Raw genomic sequence first — 22,798 nt, 5'->3', positions numbered from 1 at the left:
TGGTCCTCCGTCTTGCTAGGAAACACAACAATGCCATCTCTTGACTATGAGCATTTCCTCAGGATCCTCATCATTCTTTTCATGACGTCCAGTCCAGCAACACTGTCACAATGGACAAAATAACTTAAGCCTCTTGTCAAACAACTCTTCCTTGATGGACAAGCCCTGACCTAATTATCTATAGGCCAAACTTATGTCCTCCAGGCACCAAAAATATACCAAACGCACTCAACCACATATCTGCTCTTGTCACCTATTGGTTTGTGGCCCAGGGCTCCACATCAAACACATCGTGCGTTCAAGGTCTTCCTGCACCAAAACTGACCTTGGCAATGGGGCACATCTTTGACACTTGGCTCTTTCTGGTACAAAATATTCCATACGTCATTTTATCTGAGCCCCGCTTGCCACTTTTAGGTGAATCAGGAGGAGACCAGTTGAGGACAGGGATGCCAAGGCCTAACAAATTTGCAATAACTCATACTAGAAAGCTGGCATGAATTATATGTTTACGTGATCTATTGTGAAGAATTCCTTCCACTTATGTTTTCTGATGAAAAGACTTAATCCACGTAAATCTGTCATTAGACAATCATCCTTGAAAGAAATGACCGGATACCTTGGCTGAGATCCTTCTGTCTAAGATTAACCACTGTAGCTGATGCTATTTGTGTTTGATGACTCACGATGTCTGGTTCCTCTGCTCTTTCAGCCTGCGTTAGTCTTCCTTTGTATCTGTGCTGGTTCTGTCCTCTGGGGAATGTGTTGTGTCTGGTAGGTCTTTCTATGTAGCCCATCCATCACAAATAGATTATCGCTATCCCCATCTCTATTAGAGCCTTCACGATTTCTTGGTGGTCGTCTGTTTGTATTAGAGGGTCCTGTTCTGATGTTCTGTTTATTATACGTCTGTCTAATATCTAGTTTGTTGTTGGACTAGATGGTAGAATTGTTTCACTCTTATGTCTTGCATGTTTCCGAGGAACTGAGCGCGATTCCTTGATTTATGCGAAGTAATTGTTCAGTGGCTTTCTTTAGAGCTTCCTCTTTCTTATCAAAGCCGATCTCTGCCTGATACTGTAACGCTTCCTAGGTTGTATTTTTGCAAAAGGTTGCATTGTAAAACCATTTGCTTTGCAACAGAATTTTCAGAAACTTCATGATAAAAGCTTAGTGGCCTGCTTAAGGCTGAAGCCCCAAATTGAGGAAACGCAGCTTATTTTGTTGTAGATTTTGTTGCCTTTTTTGAGCCAAAACCAAGAATGGTTATTAAAGAAATGGGAAATATGTAGGAGGCTTTTACACTTCTACCTTTTACTCAATCCACTCCTGGCTATGGCTCAAAAGCTAGCAAAAATAATATACAGCAAAAAACCCACATTTGAATATTATGAGGCCTCAGCCTAAAGGGGTTTTCTGGGCAAAAAAATATTTAAAAAAAAAAAAAAAAAGATCTGTTAGTGCTATTAATGGGATAATAAGTGCACCCAAATACCTTTAGTAGTGTTTAGCAGCTTCCTGTTCTGTGTTCTCCTACAACTACCATGATGCCTTGGGCTACACTCAGAGCTTACTCCCACCTCTTCCCTCCCTCTCCCTTTCACTCACTTCCCCTCCCCGTTTCCCTAGCTAGCCTATTCACTACACCCTCAGCAGCCATGTTTAGACACCTATTTCTCATTCACTCAATTACCTTGTCTTTTGGCTGTAATATTGTAATCACTTCTGTATATCATCATTACAGTCACACAGAGAAAGCTTCAGGATAACAATTAATTTTTCATGCTTTTTTTTGCCATTGATAAATATATGTGTGTGTATGCTTCATGCATATATACATAAACAGTATAATATGCTCTATGGTGGCCTCCACACAGTATCATATGGATTGCACAAAAAGCAGTCCATATTATACTGGTGCCGATTGGCAGATTGCGCATGGCTAGCTTATATTAGAATTATTCATTTAACCAGGTCAACCCCTTTAAAGAGGACCTTTCATTGATTTGGGCACAGGCAGTTCTATATACTGCTCGAAAGCCGACAGTGCGCTGAATTCAATCTGTCCCCCGGGTAAAGAGCTATCGGTGCCGGTACCATAGCTCTTTACAGTCAGAAGGGCGTTCCTGACAGTCTGTCAGGTAAGTCTTTCTTCAAAGCAGCGCCTATTGCGCTGTACAGTCCAACGCCCCCTCCCCTCCTGATAATACTCGTCTACGGATGAGCACTGTGAGCAGAGGGAGGAGGCGTTCCTCCCTGCTCACACTGTACAGTGCTATAGGCGCTGCTTTGAAGAAGGACGTACCCGACAGACTGTCAGGAACACCCTTCTGACTGTAAAGAGCTACGGTACCGGGACCGAAAGCTCTTTACCCAGGGCACAGTTCGGGAAAGCCGATTCCAGCTGAATTCAGCGCACTGTCGGCTTTCCAGCAGTATATAGAACTGCCTCTGCCCCAAACCATGAAAGGTCCTCTTTAAAAGAGCTCAAAAATTTATAGAAAGGACTAGTAGGATGTAGAAGCAATAGAGATCTATTTATAACTCATTGTTCCGAGGGGACTAAGGATTCTGCTACTACCCATTGTAGTCAGGACTGCGAGAGTATTGGCACAGTGGGCCTGGGAATTTTGTATTCTATGTAGCCTAATGTATATTCATATATATCATAATATTCCTATGTATCTACATTATGTAATCCTAAATATGTAGTCTTATGATCTGCACTTCGTATGTAAGTAGCTTCTGCGTTTTTCCTTTTTCACTTTGGTTTTATATCTCTGGGGAGAGAACTCACTTCTTCTTGACTGAATCATTTTTACCTTGTGCATTTATTTCAGAATGACTATAAGACATTTGTACAGTAATTGGCTCTTTGATCTTTAGGTGATTCCAACTTCCTCAATTATCTCACTGAGTTATTGGCACAAGGCCAGAAGTTGTATACTGGCTCTGTATACTCGTATTGTGCTATCATTATATATTATACCTGCCTTGTGGTTCTCTGAATGCATTGGTTGCTCAGGAAACTGTACACATTAACTAAGACTATTGTGCACTGCTCAAAAAATAAAGGGAACACTCAAATAACACAGCCTAGATCTGAAAGAATGAAATATTCTCATTGAATACTTTGTTCTGTACAAAGTTGAATGTGGTGACAACAAAATCACACAAAAATCATCAATGGAAATAAAATTTATTAACCAATGGAGGCCTGGATTTGGAGCCACCCCCAAAATTAAAGTGGAACCGACTGTGCATGTGTCCCATTAAAAGCCAGAAGAAACCATCCAAAGAAGAGGCCGTCGCTGGAGAGTTTTTTCGCAGCATTGGGGACGCCCCCAGTGCTGCGAGAGAACTCATTGCATACTGATGAAAACTGAAATATCTACGGAATGGCGGCGCGGAGAAGACATCTAAAGGTAGGAGAAGAATGGTCTTTCTTAATGCTATTCCGACTTGTTAGGGAGAAAAAATGTAGTTTTAATGATTGAATCCCTTTAAATAAGAAAGTGAATCAAGAAGACGCTTCCTCCATAGGAGACCAATATAAAAATATACATTGATAGGAGAAAAACAAAGAAATATATTTAAGAAAATTTATAAATATAAAATCTGATTTTTTTTTAACGGAATTTAAATGTAAAGTGTCAATCTGTATTATCTAATACAGAGATCCTACTCTTTGATTCACCCAAAGGTGTTCATCAGTTTTTAAATTTTGGTAAAGACAAGCTGACCTAGGGTTTATACTGATTCCTGGATTTGGATTCAGAAAGGTCATGTTTTCCCGTGACACTGGGCAATTGGTATCAACCTCATGGAGGTTTTTTGTCTTCTTCTGACTCAACATTGTAGGTTTATAGGTTGGACTTGATGGACTTGTGTCTTCATCCAACCTGATCTAGTATGTGAATATGTCGGATGCTTATACAGAGGTACGGGTCTTGCCTATGAGTAGTTGTTGTTTAATTTGACTCTTCAGGATAAGCTGCTGTGTGCACATGAGGAGCAAAACTATATCTGGCCATTATATGTCTTATACTATGTTTTCCAGTTCCCCTCTCTACACGCTACATTTAGTTTGCATTCCTCTCTGAACTGGTGGATAGAGTCTAACTGCAGGTCACATGAGGGAGTCCAGGTCACATGATTCATGATGACTCATGTCTTAGAAGTCTATCGAGAGAGGAAGAGTGAGCAGGAAAACGCAAGAGTACATCTGCTTTATATTTTCCTCTCTCTCCCTGACAAACAACTCCAAGACCAATGTAGCCTTTGTATAGATAAGTACTGATACATACTAATGTGCTTTGATTGTTATAGAAAAACTTCTATTCATCAGTTTAAGTCTGGGTTTCTTCTCTTGTCTCTTGTGTTTTCTACTCACTCCTCCCCTCTCCATAGACTTCTAAAACATGAGTCATCATGAATCATGTGACCTGAAATCCCTCTGGAGATAGTATTGATTTTCAGAGCAAAATTTATATTACCAGAGGGAGGAAAAAGGAGTCAGAGAGCCTGATAAGAGCCGAAGAAGGCACATCTCTCCAAAAAGATATATTACTAAATGTCTTACAATTGCCTGTATTGTTCAATGGGTTTCTTAAAATTTGTTAAATCCTTTGTTTAAATGACAGTGCATATTAAAGTCTGTTAGCCAATGGAAAAAGTCATCAAAACTTCCTACACTTGTGCAAAGGTAATAAAAGAACTTTCCGGGATGTTGATAAAACTCATTGTACAAGGTGGCATGGAAGCCTCAGTTCATACTGGCCAAACCCAATATTGATGCCAACATCTCTCCATGGCCAGCATATTCCTTCTCATCCTTAGGCGACATTCACATGCCTGTGTGCGTGTCACTGGGTTATGATTAAACAATACAGATGGCACGAGAATGACACCCATGCGCCACCAGCGCCTCCACGGCCCCATTCAATGAGGTCAGTAGACACAGGACAAGAATAGGACTTGTCCTGAGTTTTGCTATGGGGCCATAGCAAGGAATGGGTCAGCACGCTAGCACACTGACTCTGTAGACAGTCTTGTGCAGGAGGGCTTAGGATCACAACATCCAAGCTGTAAATCCAATATGTAGGAAGCATTTTATAAAATATAGCAGCACAAAAACAATACTCTGATCTGCAAAAAATAATGTGTGTTCATCAGTATTAAAGAGTTAAGCATAAAAAAATAACTTTGTATCCATTAAAGACTGATGAAAAACTAATGGAAATGGAAATTGTGGTCCGTTCTTTTGGATACATTATCATAATCTGTAAAAAGTAACTTCCATTTACATCAGTTTCTTCTACTTTTCTATCTACTCTATTGAAAAAAAGATGAACCATTAAGAATGGATTACCTGATACCAGTGTGAATGTATTCTTAGTGAGGAGCCAGACGGCTCACACCATACACAGCCTAGAGAGCTGACACTGAAGGTTCCTGAAGAAGGAGAAAGCTGTCTGTATAATCAGGGGTGGATTAGGAACTTAAAGTGGCCCTCGAAAAAGTCTACACGTGGCCCCATATTGTAGGTGGGTACAATTCACAGAAGAAGGGCCAACATAAGCAGCAGAGATGGTTGGCAGAGATGATAGAATCGAAGGTGACGAAGTGGAATTCGATCCGAATTTCAGGAAATATTCAATTCGCTTTAAATCCTGATTTCATCTCATTTCATGGTAACAAATTGCACAGCTTCGATCAGTTTTAAACCCTTAGATGCCGTGGTCAAACAGGATCGTGGCAGCTAAGGGGTTCCATCATGCTACATGTCACTCTCGGCATCTCCTGTGGCGAGATCAGGGGTGCTGTTGTGATTAAAAAATTACTGATACTTACCTGTACTAGGCTCCGCATCCACTCCTGAGCTCTTCCGGCCGATGACTGAGGCCCTGCTCCCCAGTCCTCACTGTTGGGACCTGTGATTGGGCCTCAGTGGTCATGTGGAATGCACCGGTGTAATGACGTCAGTACGGCAGTTTAATAACATCATTGCGCCCCATGTGGCCGCTGAGGCCCAATCTCAGGCCCCAACAGTGATGTCTGGGGAGCAGGGCCCCAGTCACCGGCCAGAAGACCTCCGGAGTGGATGCTGTGCCCAGGATAGGTGAGTATCAGTGTTTTATTACTTTTAATCACGACTGCACCTAATCGGGACCCCAATATATAATAAAACCACTGAAAGGTCTCAGTCATGTTTCTTTGTGCGCACCATGCTTTCGCGAGGTTTGTGGGAAGTTTTTCATGGTGGCACTGTATTATTAGGTGGATGTCGATATGCCGCAAATTGATTTGGATCGAATCAAATCGTATCAGAAAATTCTGCAAAGCTGCCGAATCAAATTTTTTAAAAATTCGCTCATCTCTATTGTTTGGAGTAAAATGCCTTCAACCCTAAACCACTTGACCTACTTCTGTAAGACTATGAGAGATTGTAACCACCATTGTGTGTTCTCGCACTGACAGATTGGAGTCATGTACTGTAGACATTAAACTTTACGCCTCCTCTTAGAATAAAATTGAAATTCAACATTACAGCTGTATGTCTGTGTATGGTCCAGGTCTGCAAGAGTAGAAAATGGGATGTGGTCTTGTGACTTCATAACATGCGATATGGCATGTAGGTGTAAGTATTATCACTATTACAGTTTCCTATGGGGAAGTACATCAAATACAGTGTGGTCTGGTGACCTTAATACAGATGCTGAAATGCACAAATAATACTCATTTTCAGACTTTCCTTTACAAAAAATAATGTTCACTAATGCATGGGAAAAATCCGTGACAAAGCAATGAATAATATTTCCCATAATCACATTGTGGGAAATACTACTGTATGTATGTAAGCATTGCAGGCGCATATGGCACCATTCTCTAATAAGTCTGTGCAAGATACAGGATACGATTAGGGACTCAAATGTCACTCACGTCCATATGCATGGGGCTCTATATGCAGGGGTGCTCCACATACAGGGATTTTATATTTTTGAAAGCCTCTAAACTGTGCCAACATCACACCAAAGGCACAAAAAAAGTGGGGTGCCACTAAAAAAAAACGTGCGCAGGAAGCTTACAGCCATGGTTGCCCATCCTAAAAGGGCTCGGGCTCCTGACTGCTCAAGACTATTGGACCGTAATGGCACCAAGTAGCCAAGAGCCACTAAGGACGGACTGCCGAAGCAGAGAGTCCAACTTGCTCGTTTTCCCCTTGGGCTACCACCACCTAGGGTACTCAGAGCCGATCCAAAGTCCAGTTTCTCCCTGGGCAGCCACCACCTGGGATACTCCTGGATCTCAGACCTTGCCTACATCCACCGAAGCAGAGGCAAGCCTGCACACCGGAGGGGAGAGCCCATAGGACTCGCAGCCCCTCCTCTAGACGTCGGTAAGGTCCCACAAGGGCACCGCATCCCTTCATCCACACAAAAAAGACGTGACTGGGTGAAAAAAACGTGACATAAAAAGACTACACAAGTGCATTGCAAAGTGCCGAAATTCAGTGGGCTCCCACCCCTAGTGAATTAAGGCACCCCAGGAGCCACACGGCACCCCCAGGGCACTGCACTAGAAGCCTTCAAGACGCTCCTTAGCCCCTGGCCTCAATCCCCAGGAACCAGAGGTCCGTGCGCTTTAACTGCACTTCACTCCTCCTAAACACTCTCCTCCTGCTATTTGTGGACTTGGTGACTCTCCTTTAGTCGAATAGTGCTTTCCCCTGAAACGAGCATTTTTTACCATAGACTATAATGGGATTCGATATTCAATCGTGTAGTCAAATATTGAGGCTCTACTTGAAACAAATATGGAATCTCGAATATTTCACTGTTCGCTCATCTCTACCTTTCACCTTTTGTTACACAATGGGGGTTGTGGGTCATTTGATGTGCTGACTTTGCATGCTAATGTTTGATGCTTCGTTTGTTTGGGGATGTCCTCAGCTATGTATCTATTTACCATCCTTGGGCCATTGAAGTGTATGTTTATTGGCCCATTAAGATGTGTATTCACCTTTCTTTGGTACAATGGAAATGTTTATTAATCTTTGAAGGGTCCCATTGAAATTTCTAGTTAGGTGTTTATGAACCTTCCTTGGGATGATTGGAGGGTTTATTCCATTGTCCATTGTGTAGCGGAAGGGAGACAACTGGCTCAAAGTAGTTGGAATGAGACCACTGTCTGCCCCCATCTAACAAGATATAAGAGCTGACATGTGATTATGAGTTGAGCTTCAATTTGGGACAGAAGGAAGACATCATAGCTGTGTCCAGAGATTTTTTTCATATTTCTGGGCCATAAGGAGATGGGCGCGGCTCCCCAGAGAAATGTGATGTGAACATTTCTTCACCGAAGTTAAGTATAATAAACTTTTCTACTTTTCTTTCTTTTAATTGTGTGACTCTTTCATTATACAGTAATTCCCTTATTAAAAATCGTATTACTATGTGGATACATATATTCATATTTGAATACAGTTCCATATAGGTATAGTAGGCGCAGAAAGTTTGGAGAGGAAAACTCTGTGTACTTTCTGTGAAAAACACCCCAGGACAAACCACAGTGCGTTTCCACCATGGTTTTCCCTACAGTGCTTTTTGGCTGTGGCTCGCTACATGGGGCCTAAGCCTAAAAAGCAGAGAACTGTATTATGTACTTATTTGTATTGGGAGGAACTAAGTGTTTTTTTTTTTTTTGCATTGGGAGAAGATTATTGGGTTAATATATTTGAGGTCTACCCAACAATTGCTGTAATAGTATTTAGTATATAGCGGGATTTAAATATGACAGCCGCTACTATACAGCAGAGACCTGGTGCTTATGCCCACGATCAACTTTGACCGAGGTGACATTTTGCTGTTGCCACCATTCTGCCAGGGATCACTGACCCCCCGAGTAAGATCCGGGGCGAGTGTTCCATTCCTATGACAGCTGTGAGCCTGTTGAAGACTCCTACGTTTGTTTGCCATACATTTGTAGCGGCCTGTCATATAAATGCAATACAAATGCAACTTGGTATCCTTGGAATCGTACCAAAACATAGAATGCAGGTGACATGTCATTTTGGCTGCAGAGTGAATGGAATAAAAACGAAGCCCGTAAGAAAGTCGCATAAATGCAGTTTTTCTCCAATTCCAACCCATTCAGAATGTTTTTTTTTCCAGCTTTCCAGTACATTGTACATAATAATAAATGGTACCATTATGAAGACCAATTTGTCCCGCAAACATTAAAGGGATTCTATCAGTCAGACACAATTTTTTGTATGTACCACGTCAGAATAGCCTTAAGAAAGGCTATTCGTCTCCCACCTTTCGTCGTCTTCTCCATGCCGCCGTTCGCTTACAATCCCGGTTCTTGTCGGTATGTAAATGAGTTCTTTCGCAGCACTGGGGGCGGGCCCCAGCACTTAGACAGTACTGGGGGCATCCCCAATGCTGCAGGAGAACTCTGTCCAGCGCCGCCTCCTCTTCTTCAGCCTCTTTTTCCGGCGATGGCTTGTAACTTCAAGGCCTCGGGCAGACTGCGCATGCCCGCAGGCCACAAGAAAATGGCCACTTACAATACTGTGCAAGCGGCCATTTTCTTGTGGCCTGTGGGCATGCGCAGTCTACTCTGCCCAAGGACTGAGGCCTAGAAGTTACAAGCCATCGCCGGAAGAAGAGACTGAAGATGACGCTACTGAAGAAGAGGAGGCGGCGCTGGAGAGAGTTCTCTTGCAGCATTGGGGACACCTCCAGTGCTGTCTGAGCGCTGGGGCCCTCCTCCAGTGCTGCAAAACAACTCATTTACATACCAACAAGAACCGGGATAGTAAGCAAACGGTGGCGTGGAGAAGAAGACAAAAGGTAGGAGACAAATAGCCTTTCTTAAGGCTATTCCGATGTGGTACGTACAAAAAATTGTGTCTGACTGATAGGATCCCTTTAAGCCCTCAACTGACTTTGTGAATTGAAAAATAAAAAAGTTATGGGGTTTTGAAGGTAGGGAGTCATAAATGTAGATTGAAAAATCCCTTGAATGGGAAGGGGTTAATGTACAGCTGTTTAGGAAATGGCGCGCCTTTAAACAGGAAGTTTTCTTTGTTTCAGTATGTTGTAACTCTGAACCACTGTAAAAAGCTCAGATATGTGACAGCAGAGAGAGCGCCATGGATCTACTTCTAGGATTTGATTTTAATAAGATGAAATAATCTTCTGTTTTTAGACTACTTGTAAGGCCAGTGCTAGACAGGATTGTCAGCGTCGTGTCCCTTCCCACTCGGCCAAAATTGTGTGGATAGACCCTGCGTTGTTCTGTAAGTTTATCTTTATCTATCTCTGCAGCTCAATCCCATAAACTGTAGCATGTATACGTGAGCAAGGACTTTATCAGGATGTATAATGTAACAGGTTCACACGTGCGCTCGCTGACCGTTCCCGGATTACGTCCCCTATTCCATTTGAAAAATGTCTGGAATACTGTGATGTAAAAAAAATATTTTTTTCACAATGCGCTGTCATCGTACTTAAATATTAAAATATACTTATTTGGTATCAACATAATCCTACCGATCCATTCAATATAGGTAACACCTTATTAGTCCTGCAAGGTGAAAGGCATACATTTAAAGAGATTCTTTCATTTAGAAACCCTTTTTACAATATATACACGTAGGAATAGCCTTAAGAAAGGATATTCTTCTCTTACCTTTATCATTCTGATCTGTGCTGACGTTCCTGAGGAATTTCTTCTTTCTTCCTTATACAGATGAGTTTTCTCGCAACACTAGGGGGCGTCCCCAGTGCTGCTTGAAAACTCTCCAGCGACAGCTTGTCTCCTTCACCACCTCCACCTTCTTCTCTCTCGCTCCTTCTTCTCTGGGTCCAAAAGCGCTGGCTGCACATGTCCGTCAGCCATTTTCCTGTGGGCCGAATGGAAGAGGCCACAGGAAAATGGCTGAAGGACATGTGCAGTCGGCCATTTTCCTGTGGCCTCTCCCATTTGGCCTACAGGAAAACGGCTGACGGAAATGCGCATTCGGCGCTTTTGGACCCAGAGAAGGAGCCCGAGAGAGGAAGGTGGGGGTGTTGAAGAAGAAGACAGAGGTGTCGCTGGAGAGTTTTCAAGCAGCACTGGGAACGTCCTCAGTGCTGCGAGAAAATTCATTTGCATAAGGAAGAAAGAAGAAATTCCTCAGGAACGGCGGCGCGGATCAGAATAATAAAGGTAAGAGAAGAACAGCCTTTCTTTAGGCTATTCCTAGGTGTATTTATTGTAAAAATGGTTTCTAAATGATAGAATCCCTTTAAAATGAAAAAAAAGTAAAAATGTTAATGAAAATTAATTAAAGGGGTTGGCCACTTTTAGACCAATATTGACAAACAAATGTACAATAAAAAAATTCCTCACGGTTTTCTAGATTTCGGCTTGCTGTCATTCATTCTGTTACCTAAATCACATAAATCACATGACCATGGTCAGAGTTTTATCCTCTAGAAGTAACAGAATGAATGACAGCAAGCCGAAATCTAGAAAACTGTAAGGAATTGATACAGAAAGTATATTGGGAAATTGTATATCCTTTTTATTGTACATTTGTTTGTCAATATTGGTCTGAAAGTGGCCAACCCCTTTAAGTTGTAAAGTACAACTCTTCCCACAAAAAACAAGCCCTTATATAGAATTGATGACTGAAAATGAAAAAAAGATTTGGATCTCTGAAAGTAGTGATGAAAGCCAAATAATTCTGAAGGGGTGAAGGAGGACCATCTTCCACTAAAGTAGTAAGGCAGCAGGTACATTGATGAGAACAAGTACTGGTAGTAACTGAGAACTGTGTGTTGCCTGTAAACATGTGAGTGCAAGGAGGAGGAGGAGGAGGTAGTTTTGCTCCAGCCCCACCACTACTCCGTAACCAAATCATTCCCCTCAGTCTTCTCATGAGGAAACATCAGCAAACTCAGGAGGTTACCTTCATTTCGCTTCATGTGCCCCCATATCTGTCCCTCCTAAGGCTTACCTGTCTCTAAGACAGTGTCTACTAACTTTATAAGGAGTGCTGCTTTTTCTTTATCTACATGAAGGAAGTTGTAACACTGACCCTGGACACGAACATGCAAGGAAACTCTAAGAGCATGCTGCCGTCCAGGACTTATATTATTGGAACCCTGGTTGTGTTCATCCTATTTCTAATAGGAATTTGGTAAGTCAATTTTGTATTATACTGTTGTATATTTTACATTGATTACTTTCTATCTATTGTGTAGAGTTATCTGATTCTAATCCGCTTATTTCATGCATGATACTTGGTAGAAATATTGTAAGAAGGAGAGATGTTCTCTATTCTATAAAGCAAAGTGTAAAGACTTTTGTAACTTTCTAAGGTACTCTGAGGCACAACCATGAGTGCATTTTTTTAAGTAATTTTTTTCCCTTGATTTATATATTTTTTTTTTACTTTAACATTTAGACACGTACTATTTTATTGTACATGTTTTTAAGTGCTAACGTTAATGTAATTCGAAGGGAAGAAGAAAATTACACTTTGTATTTATATTGAAAAAGGAACTTACAGTTAATATACTCAGAGTACAAGCATTGCTTACATAGGATACCACTATGCCCACTTCCTCTTCGAGAACAGGACTGTCATTGTATAGGTTTGCTGCCTCGGAAAGTAGAGTGCCTTAGGCCTGGTTCACACCTGCGTTTGGTAATCCGTTTGGGGAGTCCACATAAGGACTCCCCAACTGGAATACTGAATGCATTGGCAAGTGATGAGCAGTGAAAGCAGAAGGACCCTATAGACTATAATGGGGTCCGTGTGCTTTTTGTGCGCTGCCCGCACGAGTCATGCAGATGCAGACATGAAAGTAGATTGTGATGGCAGACACTGCATTTTCTACTTCTTAACACTTTTTTTTGCAAATCACAGCATGTTCTGGGTGTGACCTTAAGTGTCTTCTTATAGGATTTACTATAGGAGAAAATAAATCCTGAAAAAATGCACGTGAAAAATGTGCGAGCAACAAACGCTTCCACAAAAGCACTTGTACAAAATGCACAAATTTCATGTCACAATTTTTTTTTTTTTTTTCTCTTATATACACTTTTGGGTGTGTGGCCGATTTATCATGTCTTGGAGGGGGCATTCCTCCCCGCTCACACTGTACAGCGCGATAGGCGCTGCTATGGAGAAAGACGTTCATGACAGACTGTCAGGAACGCCCTTCTGACTGTAAAGTGCATTTTTAGGCCGGGGCCCCACAGGCTAGAAATGCCGCCATTTGCCCATGGCAGAAATACTGTGCGAAAAATCAAGGCGTTTTACAGTATCTGCAAAGTGGATGGGCAAATGCCCACTCTGCGGTAAAAACCACGGTGTGGACACGTCACAATTTCCATAACCGGCGTGGTTTTGGAAATTGCAGCATGTCAATTATATCTATGGAAACGCCAGTGGTTTCCCCATAGATATAATTGAAACAGAAAGTCCGTGGAGGAAAACTCTGAGAACTTCCTGTTTAAATCGCCATGGGAAGAATCATGATGCGTTGCCACCGCGGTTTTTCCCGCAGCGCTTTATAGCTGTGGGTCGTCCCGTGGGGCCTTAGCCACAAAGTGGAATGGGATATGAAAACCCAGAGTGGAGACCAAGCACTAGTGTGAACCTAGCCTTACTGTGCAGCCAGTAATATGGGGAAGCATTGGCGGCTGCAGCAATGACTGTGGCTCTGCTGCAGATGACGTGGCACTACCCTTAGGTTGAACAAACACATCATGGTTAATTTTATATTTGCATTATAAGATAGGTAGCAATGACATGGAGGGTGGGGGTCCCATTTCAGCGACTTTCACAAACAGCTGTCAGGCTTTGTCTACATGAAGTCCAACTTCTACTTGGTCCCAGCAGCAGTCCTAGAATATGTCATACGACCCACCATGTGTAAAAACCTATAACCAAGCTTTCCCATTCTCAGCAGTCATCTCAGAATGTATTATCACTGCAGCTTTCCTCTTGCTTGGATCAGAGCAAGGAGTCTGAGGCTACTTACAAGGGACTGGATCTTACATTTCATACATGTAGGTGCAGGGTGGGTCACCAGATCTGGCCCGCTACAATCAGGAGTTCACAACACATGGTGGTGGTCAGGAGGAGCCCCTATACTTTATAATAAGGGAGTCTTACATTGTACCAATGTAACGTCTTGCACCTTGGAAAGTTTTCATTACTATAAAGGAGCCCTCAAGGTACAGAAAGACTTCTTACATATTACTACAAATAAGACATCTTACGGGGAAGGTGCAGTGCTCGGCTGACTAACAATGGCATGCTATAATAAAGGGTCAGGGGACAATCGTACACATCAGGGAGAGTGTTTGCCTACATAGGCAGTACGGAGACTTACAAGTCATTCCTGCTCCGCTAGGGATTCTGGGTAAAAAATATGCAAATCTATTCTCCAGGATGGAATTAGGAGAACAGAGTGCACTCTGTACACCACCCTATAGAGGGCAGCATCCTTAACATCATGAACGACTCAATTATAAAGTCTTTTTATCATAATGTGGATTTAATTGCCAAATCAGTATTTCTGTCCCAAAAAGAACAGATTCCCAGCTAGCTAGAGAAATTGTTCTTTATTTTTTTAGTCATCTAGGTACACAGAGGTACAGCCGTGAAACATTGCGAAACTATTGGCAGGTTTCCGGCTTCCACCAGTTTTTCAGGAACAGCAGCTTCCCAGCGTCGAACTTGCCCTTGACCATTATGCTGTCTGTCTGTCCCATAGCTGTATTGTTCTGGGCCTGTCTCTGAAGCACTCCCACTCCATCCTGACTGCTGCACTTAGGCTCTGCCCACACCCATGTATAGTGCTGTAGCTTTGCATCTACAGGTGATGTTACACAATCCAGCGCTCTAACCCTATGGACGATGTGGTGTCTGATTCCATATGTCTCCATACAAGCATAGAGGTGCGGGAAAACAACCCCCTAGTTTTCTGGTTCCTAAAAACTAGGGGATTATCCGATTTGCAGATTTTGCCAGACCACTGAACTCCAGCCTATAGATCAGGCAAGAGGAGGTGTTATCAATGTCGAAATATTATAGGTACTTCTGTACTGCCCCCTGGAGCAAAGTGACCACCAGATTACACAGTAGGTTATGTTCATATGGAAAAATACTAATACAAAGCAGACCACTCTATACTTGCCAACAGTCTGAAAGTTTCTGCAAATGTCACATATTTTCTCTCCTAACAAGGGGCTAACAATTCTAACCGATTCAGCTTATCCTTGTACGAAAAGGCATATTTTAAAGTGGACATTCCCTGTTTAGGTGCTGTCCCGTGAGTGGCGCTTAAAACAGCACTCTAGTTAAAAAACATAATTGTTCTATTCATTTAAAATGAGCCTGTCTGTAGTGCGCTGTTATTGAGGTTATATGCTCCCCTCCAGAGCACTAATCTATTTGCACCTTCATGCACACAGTCGTTCCTATATCAACAGGAAGTCAAACTCACAATTTATGTCTATCGGGTCAGATCAAGGGGTCAAATAGGAGCAGAGAGGAGGTCAGTGCTCTGGTGGGGAGCACATAACTTCATAATAAAGCTGTGAGTAAGTTACACAATAACATTACAGGCTCCCTTTTAAATGGGGGCTCACTGGAGAACTTCTTTGACCTTTTCACCATTTCCACTAACTTTTTGCATTGTTTAATAGGCTCTGCAGATTTCAGCAGAGTTTGCGTTTTTTCTCTAGCTGTTAGTTTCAGTCCCCAATATACTACTTACACCCTTTATCGCCAGGTGGGAGGTGCTTTGTTGGAGCAGACAGCCAAGATACTGAAAATCCTCCTGATTGCACCAATTTTACCAGCATTATTTAGGTGTATGTGTAAATGATAACATGGGGAAAGAGATAAACTTGTTCCCTTTATTTGTGGCCCTTTCACAGCATCCAAAAAACAGATCTAATATTTCCATCCAAACAAAATCAGATGAATGAGTGGTCACAGAAGGTGGTAGAGAAGACTATCGCGCTGGAGAAGTGTGAGAAGAAGCTGCAGTTAAAGGGTAAAAATGAGAAGTAAGTTCCAAACTGATAGTAAGTCCCGTCATGTCTCTGTATGGTAAAACGTTTCCTCTCAAAGTGACCAATCTCCTTGCAAACATACCTTGGGACAACTGCTAGATTCTGCTTAAGGAGGCGTAAAAAATAGAGATGAGCAAGTAGTACTCGATCGAGTAGGTATTCGATCGAATACTACGGTATTCGAAATACTCGTACTCGATCAAGTACCACTCGCTGTTCGAAGTTAGGATTCGATGCAGAACCAGCGTTGATTGGCAGAATGCTATACATTGCCAATCAACGCTGGTTCTTCTCCTACCTTTAGAAGTCTTCTCCCTGCGCAGCGTCCCCGCATCCCCTTCCGGCTCTGAATTCACTCTGCCAAGCATCGGGCCTGGGCAGAGCCGACTGCGCATGTCCGCTTGTAGTGCGGACGCGGGGACGCTGCGCAGGGAGAAGAATCCAGCCCAACCCTCACTCATGGACTTGGTAAGTAGAATTTGATCGAATGTTGCGTACCCCTGAAACGAGCATTTCCCCCCATAGACTATAAAGGGGTTCGAAACCCGTTCAAACAGTCGAACAGTGTGCGGCTGTTCGAATCGGATTTCAAACCCCGAACATTTTAGTGTTCGCTCATCTCTAGTAAAAAACATTGTTGAAGTGGGTATACCATGAAAAATATATACCCTATATGCATAGGATAGAGGAAAAATTTGCTAATAGGGGCGTCTGACTCCTGAGACCCCAACTCACCTTGAGATTGAGGGAGGGGATTGTGGCCTTGCTACTATATTCCATTCATCACGTATGATGTACAGTGATATCTCTTTGAGATGACCACCCAAAATTGCGTTAAAAAGTGGTGACTTTTGGTATGGAAAACTGGAAATACATCACAAAAATGTGGTCTGGGTAAGGGGCTGGGGTCTTTAGGAAACATTTCATTGTATTTAATTAGAATCTCTTCTCCGTCCCATCCTCAGACCTTTATGTAAAGCTTTACTTTGGAACTAACAGTCCTAGAGGATGGTACCAATATTAGATCGCACTACTTCAAAGAGAGACCGTTAATTGTTTAGACTACATGTTGCTTCTTAGTATAATTCTACATGTGGCCTAGATAATTCTAATTCTCCTACAAGGGTGACAATGATTATAAGGGGACATTGTGGTGACTAGATGTCAGACATATAACATAGGAACTCCTGTTTTGGGATCAGGGTCAGGTTTCTCAATCTCTTCCAGAAATCCTCCGTGACCACAATTTCAATCCGTCTATTTTCTCTTACATTACCTCCATCTCTAAATCTTCTAAATAACCTTTACCTGCTTTTATCCACTTGTAAGACTAGGATTTCTTTCAATTCCATAACATTTCACAATAAAGATGGCAGTAAAAGGGGAGGGGGATACTTGTAAAGGAGAACTTCTTTAAATGCCCCAATTTTACCAGCTAAAAATGGTGGCAACTAAATAAATAAAGTATTTTATGTTAATTCTGTCTCATTCACAGCATACAGATCCCTACTCCAGCAGCTCCATCCAAACAAGAAGAGACAAATCATTGCTCAGATCAAGTGACCGAGAAGGCGATAGAGCTGGCGCACTGCGAGAGGAAGCTGCTCGTAAAAAGCGTAAATAAGAGGTAAGTTACAGATTCTTTTGTTATCCACAAAGTAACAATTCTGAGCAAATTTTCTGTTTGCTGCTGTCCCTCCGTTATTCCTCCTGGAAATACATTTAAATAAATTGATGACTGGATGTAGCTATTCTTGTAGATTCCTGTTCCATGGGGACCTTTTTGAGCCACTTTTTGTTTTTACCCTCCATGCAGGACTGTGTCCATGCAAAAAAAACTGGCTTCACAATGGAGAGGCTGCATATGGATACCAGCGGTTTGCTTTAAAAACCCATTGAAATGAAAGGGCTTTTAAACTGACTGCCGGTAAGCCGTCCCCGACAGGTTTTGCCTGGCTTCTGGATAGACTCCCAAAGGACGGACATCGGCGCTAGTGTGAACGCTCCTTGTCAGAACTGGAGAGATGTGTGAGCTACAGACCTGCAGGGCACATGACTGTCCAATAGACAATCCAAACACCATAAAGCTGTCAAACTTTACATGTCAATGAAGGAAATTAGTATTTCCTTGCCTACAAGCTACCTATCACTATGTCAGCAGTACTCCCTTAGGCCACATACAATGGAGAAAATCTGAACATAATAAGCATGCAACAAATGTAAAAATTCAAAGCATGCTTTTATTTCTGTACTAGACTCTGCCCGTGACTTCGTCTGTGGGTTGTTAGTGTGGATGATCTGCCTATGTTCAGCAAATTGCTGCTGTCGATGGTTTGCCTGCTCCGGCATTTCAGCAGCTCTCAAGCTGTCCTGCTGCTGAACTTGTTCCTCACACCGTGCTTGTGATTGTTCCGCCATCTCAGCAACTCGCTGAGATGCTATATAATAAGTGTGTTGTTGGTGTTGATGATCTGCATGCGCCGGCGTTTTAGCAGTACTCAAGCTGGCCTGCCGCTGAACTTGTTTCTTGCACTGTGCCTGTGATTGTTCTGGCATCTCAACACCTCGCTGGAATGTCATGTAATGAGCGTGTTGTTGGCGTTGATGATTCACCTGCTCCGGCATTTTGGCAGCTGTCAAGCTGGGCTGCCACTGAACTCATTCCTCAAGCTGTGCCCGTGATTGTTCCAGTATCTGAGTAGCTCGCTGGGACATCATATAATAAGCGTGCTGTTCGGGTCAATGATCCCCCTCAGCTCCGTTTCATGAGAGCTCTGTGACTTCTGGCTTCATAGCTCTCGTTGTTTGCTACAAATTAGATTTTCTTTTTCCAGGCATGTTGAAAATTGGCAAGCTGTCAATTTGGATTAAAGGTGTTTGCCCATGTCAGTTTGTCAGCAGTGCCTGGAGCAGATCAGATAATATGCAAATGCATGTACACAAACCACTGAGGGTTAACGTGTGTTTACACAGAGAGATAACAGACCTGACTTTCTCAGAAACTGAGATAAGAGCAGTGCAATATAGTACGTGAACATAAATTCATAACAGTCGTGAAGCCATATCATTTACCGGGATAAAACGTAGCCTATGTTTCAATCAAGGTTCATTCAAATCCGTTCAGCCGTTTCTGCGTGATTGAGGAACAAACATCCACACACACAAACTTTCACATTTATAATATTAGTAGGATAGGATTTCTATATTGTTTTTTTTTCTTGCTACATGTGGATTGGATTCTTAAAACCTCCTCCACGTGCACTGTTGTGTAAATTGTAGTGGATTTTGATGTGGAATTCACACCACAAAACTATCTCTCAACATAATTCATCCACCCTCTATACTATACAACAATAAAGCTTTTCTCATCATTTTGCCACATTTTATTTTGCATGTTTTCCTTGTATTTGTAACTTTAACATTTTTTTGTCTGTTATTCTTACCAAAGAACTCCAAAAAGCAAAAAAAATGCATCATTTTAATGCTTTTTATTAAATAATTTACAAAAAAAGTTAATTTTTTTTTAAGACTGTTTTTTTTTTGTAACAAACTTTACCGAAAAACATATATCTATTTTATTTCTATTTTATAAGGTATGACCTATAGAGGTATGTATTTATATACTGGTATATTATCATTGTAGTATTTAGTCAGACAAAATCCTCTCATAGACAACAGTTCAGCTTGTGGGTCCATTGTTAGCATCTCTGCCTCCCATACACCAAGTTCTGAATTTGAGTCCCAGAAGAAACAAGGCATATGAAAAGACAACCAATGCGGAGTGCTAGGAGAATCTACACTATACAGGTTTCCTGTATTTAGGGTTACCATTTTAATGTTGTCATTTATTAAATGAACCCATTTACTGGTAAGGGGTAGATCGAGCTCTGTTACAACCTCTCTATGTAAGGTAAAGACTATTGTGGATATCTATCTATCTATCTATCTATCTATCTATCTATCATCATACTTATATATATATATATTTTTTTTCTAGAAAAATGGCTCTCAATGTTCTGACCCCCTGGCTTGCCCCGATCATCTGGGATGGAACGTATAACCTTAACATTTTAGATAAACAACACAGTAGTACAAGAATTGGACTTTTTGTATTTGCTGTCAAAAAGTGAGTATTCTAGAATGGAGCTGGTTTTTAGGGTGATAAATGCACAACACAAAAGAGGAAAACCGTGAAAGGATTGATTGAACACAGCCTATGAGTGTAGAAAGTGATAAGAGCAGAGACAAGAGGAAGAATCCAAGGAAACAAAATACTGTCAGTCTGTCTACATCTGCATTGGACAGGGGTGTTGCTTGCTGTTGGGGGTGCAGTGGTAGCAGTCATTACAATGCCCTGAACCCCAAAGATTCCTCTGTCACATGAAATATTCCACTATTTTAAATAGCACAAGGTAGGTATGGGTACATTTACAAATTTTGCAATTGGACCCATGAGCCTCAAGTTACGCCTCTGTACTGGAGGACTTGGAGAGACTCCAATGGCAAAGTGAATGAAAAAGTCCTATAAGCAGAACTTTTGTCTGGCTATGTCAAGAGAAAACAATGAATACATAATGTACCCCATTATGGTCATTGTGGTCCCTTAGGATCTGTTCTTTGTCATCAGATCCTCCGTTATTATTCAATCTGTTTCAATGACACAACAGAAGAATGGATCAAACATACCAAGGGAACCAAGTTTATCTACAGAACTTGTCTTGTGAAGAAACGTTTCTGAGGAGGTTTTCTATAATTGATTCATAGTTTTGGGTTGACCATTGGACTGAGGACGGTAAGCAGAGGAAAAGCCCAACTTGACTTCTGGTAACTTGCAGAATGTTTGCCTTACATTGAACTTAGGGAGCCAACCATTGGCAATTCTATGCAGTCTACAGATCATAAGATTTCAGCTTGCAGAATTTATTTGCAATATAATCTTATAATAGTAGGTGGTGGAATGACAGAGACAATTTTATTGCTTTCTGGATAGCATAGAAAGCCCTGATGTACAGGAGCCAATGGGAGACAAACACATAGAAGTAGAAATGCATCGCTGTTGTATGAGATCATAGTTAGTTAGTGGTTATTTATGTTCATTTGTGTTATTGTAGTGCTGGTTGTGCCACCAGTACAGACTAGATTAGTATCCCAAGGTGAACTGGCCCACAAGAAATCCAAAGGTTCCCCTATAATAATGACCCACTATGGATACCCATGCAAAAACTGTCCCCAAACCTGCAGAAAAAAGCTCCAAAACTGTCCATAATTGGAAACATTCTATTCGATTCTTGATCTCATAATCTTTCTGTACGTTATAATTACTAAATAGCTTCAGGTTACAGTCTATTATAGTAATAATGGTGTAAATGTTCTCCTTTCAGGTATATTCGCTTTCTTCAGCCATTCCTGGAGTCTGCAGAGCGTTACTTCATGGTCGGTCACAAAGTTACTTACTATGTGTTCACTGACAAAGTCGATGAAGTAGTTAAACCCAAAATGGCTGATGGTCGCATCCTACAACTTCACAATGTGGTTGCTGACCAACGCTGGCAGGACGTGTCCATGAGAAGAATGGAAATCCTCACAGTCTACACTAAGGAGTATATGCCAAGTGAGATAGACTACCTGGTGTGCGCCGATGTAGATATGGTATTCAATGATCATGTAGGAGTCGAAATACTTGGAGACTTGTTTGCCACAATCCATCCTGTATTTTTCCTTTCTGAACCACAGTCTTTTACTTATGAGCGAAGACCAATATCTGCAGCATATATACCCTACGGTCAAGGAGACTTCTATTACATGGCTGCTTTTTATGGTGGAAAAGTGGATGAAATTTACAAACTCAGTACGACATGCCAGAATGGTATTATAGAGGACAAGAAAAAGAATATTGAAGCTTTGTGGCAAGAAGAATCTCATCTCAATAGATATCTAGTGTACAATAAACCTACCAAGGTCCTTTCTCCTGAATATATCTGGGACACTAATCTACCTCTTGGAGAATTCATCAAGAAGAAGCGATTCATAGCAGTGCACAAAGACCACCAAGAAGTCAGGAACTGAAATACTGTGATATAACTTATGTAATATTATGTATAAAACAAGGCTGTGGATCCAATAGACCAAAGCACTGACAAAAATCTGAATCCTCCATTTTTCCAAAGCCCAACCCCAACTTTGACTCATAAATGGCTGAGCCATGGTCAGACCTAAGCCGCAACAAAGCTCCTCTAATTCAGGAAAAAAAGACATTGACTGAATTTCTATGACAGTACCAGTGACAAGCCATACATCCAACGAATGATGTATATTATAATATAGAATACGTAACTGTTCTTGCTGTACCAGGTGAGATATGGTACGTTGGACATTGAACTCATTTGCTTCTTTGCTGATATTTGCAGTGGAGCGGGCCATAGGAAAGAGCAAACAATATTAGTTTTAGTATTATTATATATGTGCCTTTTATTTCTAAAGAGGCTTTCTAGGAATCAGATAACTTATCAAATGTCCCTTAAAGGGAATGTGTCACCAGAAAATGTCCTTATGTTTCAAGCCTATTTTTATGTTCAACATAGTTTTTAAGATTTTTTGGTGATGTTTTTAATTTTCCACATATTTATCTATATTAATCCCTTCCCATCCAGACCACTTATATTATCAGGCTGTAGAGCTGATCCTTGTGCCTTCATCCTTTAAGTGGACT

At 41.6% G+C, this 22,798-nt stretch overlaps 1 protein-coding gene across 1 annotated transcript; it reads left to right on the top strand.

Annotated features, from left to right (window-relative positions):
* Nucleotides 1-728: 728 nt before the first annotated feature.
* Nucleotides 729-22,158, top strand: LOC142218633 (histo-blood group ABO system transferase 2-like). Its single transcript, XM_075287464.1, has 5 exons — nt 729-774; nt 12,075-12,193; nt 17,585-17,716; nt 20,087-20,215; nt 21,471-22,158. Exons 2-5 carry the CDS (start codon nt 12,105-12,107, stop codon nt 22,153-22,155), a joined length of 1,035 nt encoding a protein of 344 aa, XP_075143565.1. The 5' UTR covers nt 729-774; nt 12,075-12,104; the 3' UTR covers nt 22,156-22,158.
* The last annotated feature ends 640 nt before the right edge of the window (nt 22,159-22,798 follow it).

Source organism: Leptodactylus fuscus, chromosome 9 (genome assembly GCF_031893055.1).
Source record: "Leptodactylus fuscus isolate aLepFus1 chromosome 9, aLepFus1.hap2, whole genome shotgun sequence".
Taxonomy (NCBI): Eukaryota; Metazoa; Chordata; class Amphibia; order Anura; family Leptodactylidae; genus Leptodactylus; species Leptodactylus fuscus.
This window is presented reverse-complemented; position numbering and strand designations above follow the sequence as displayed.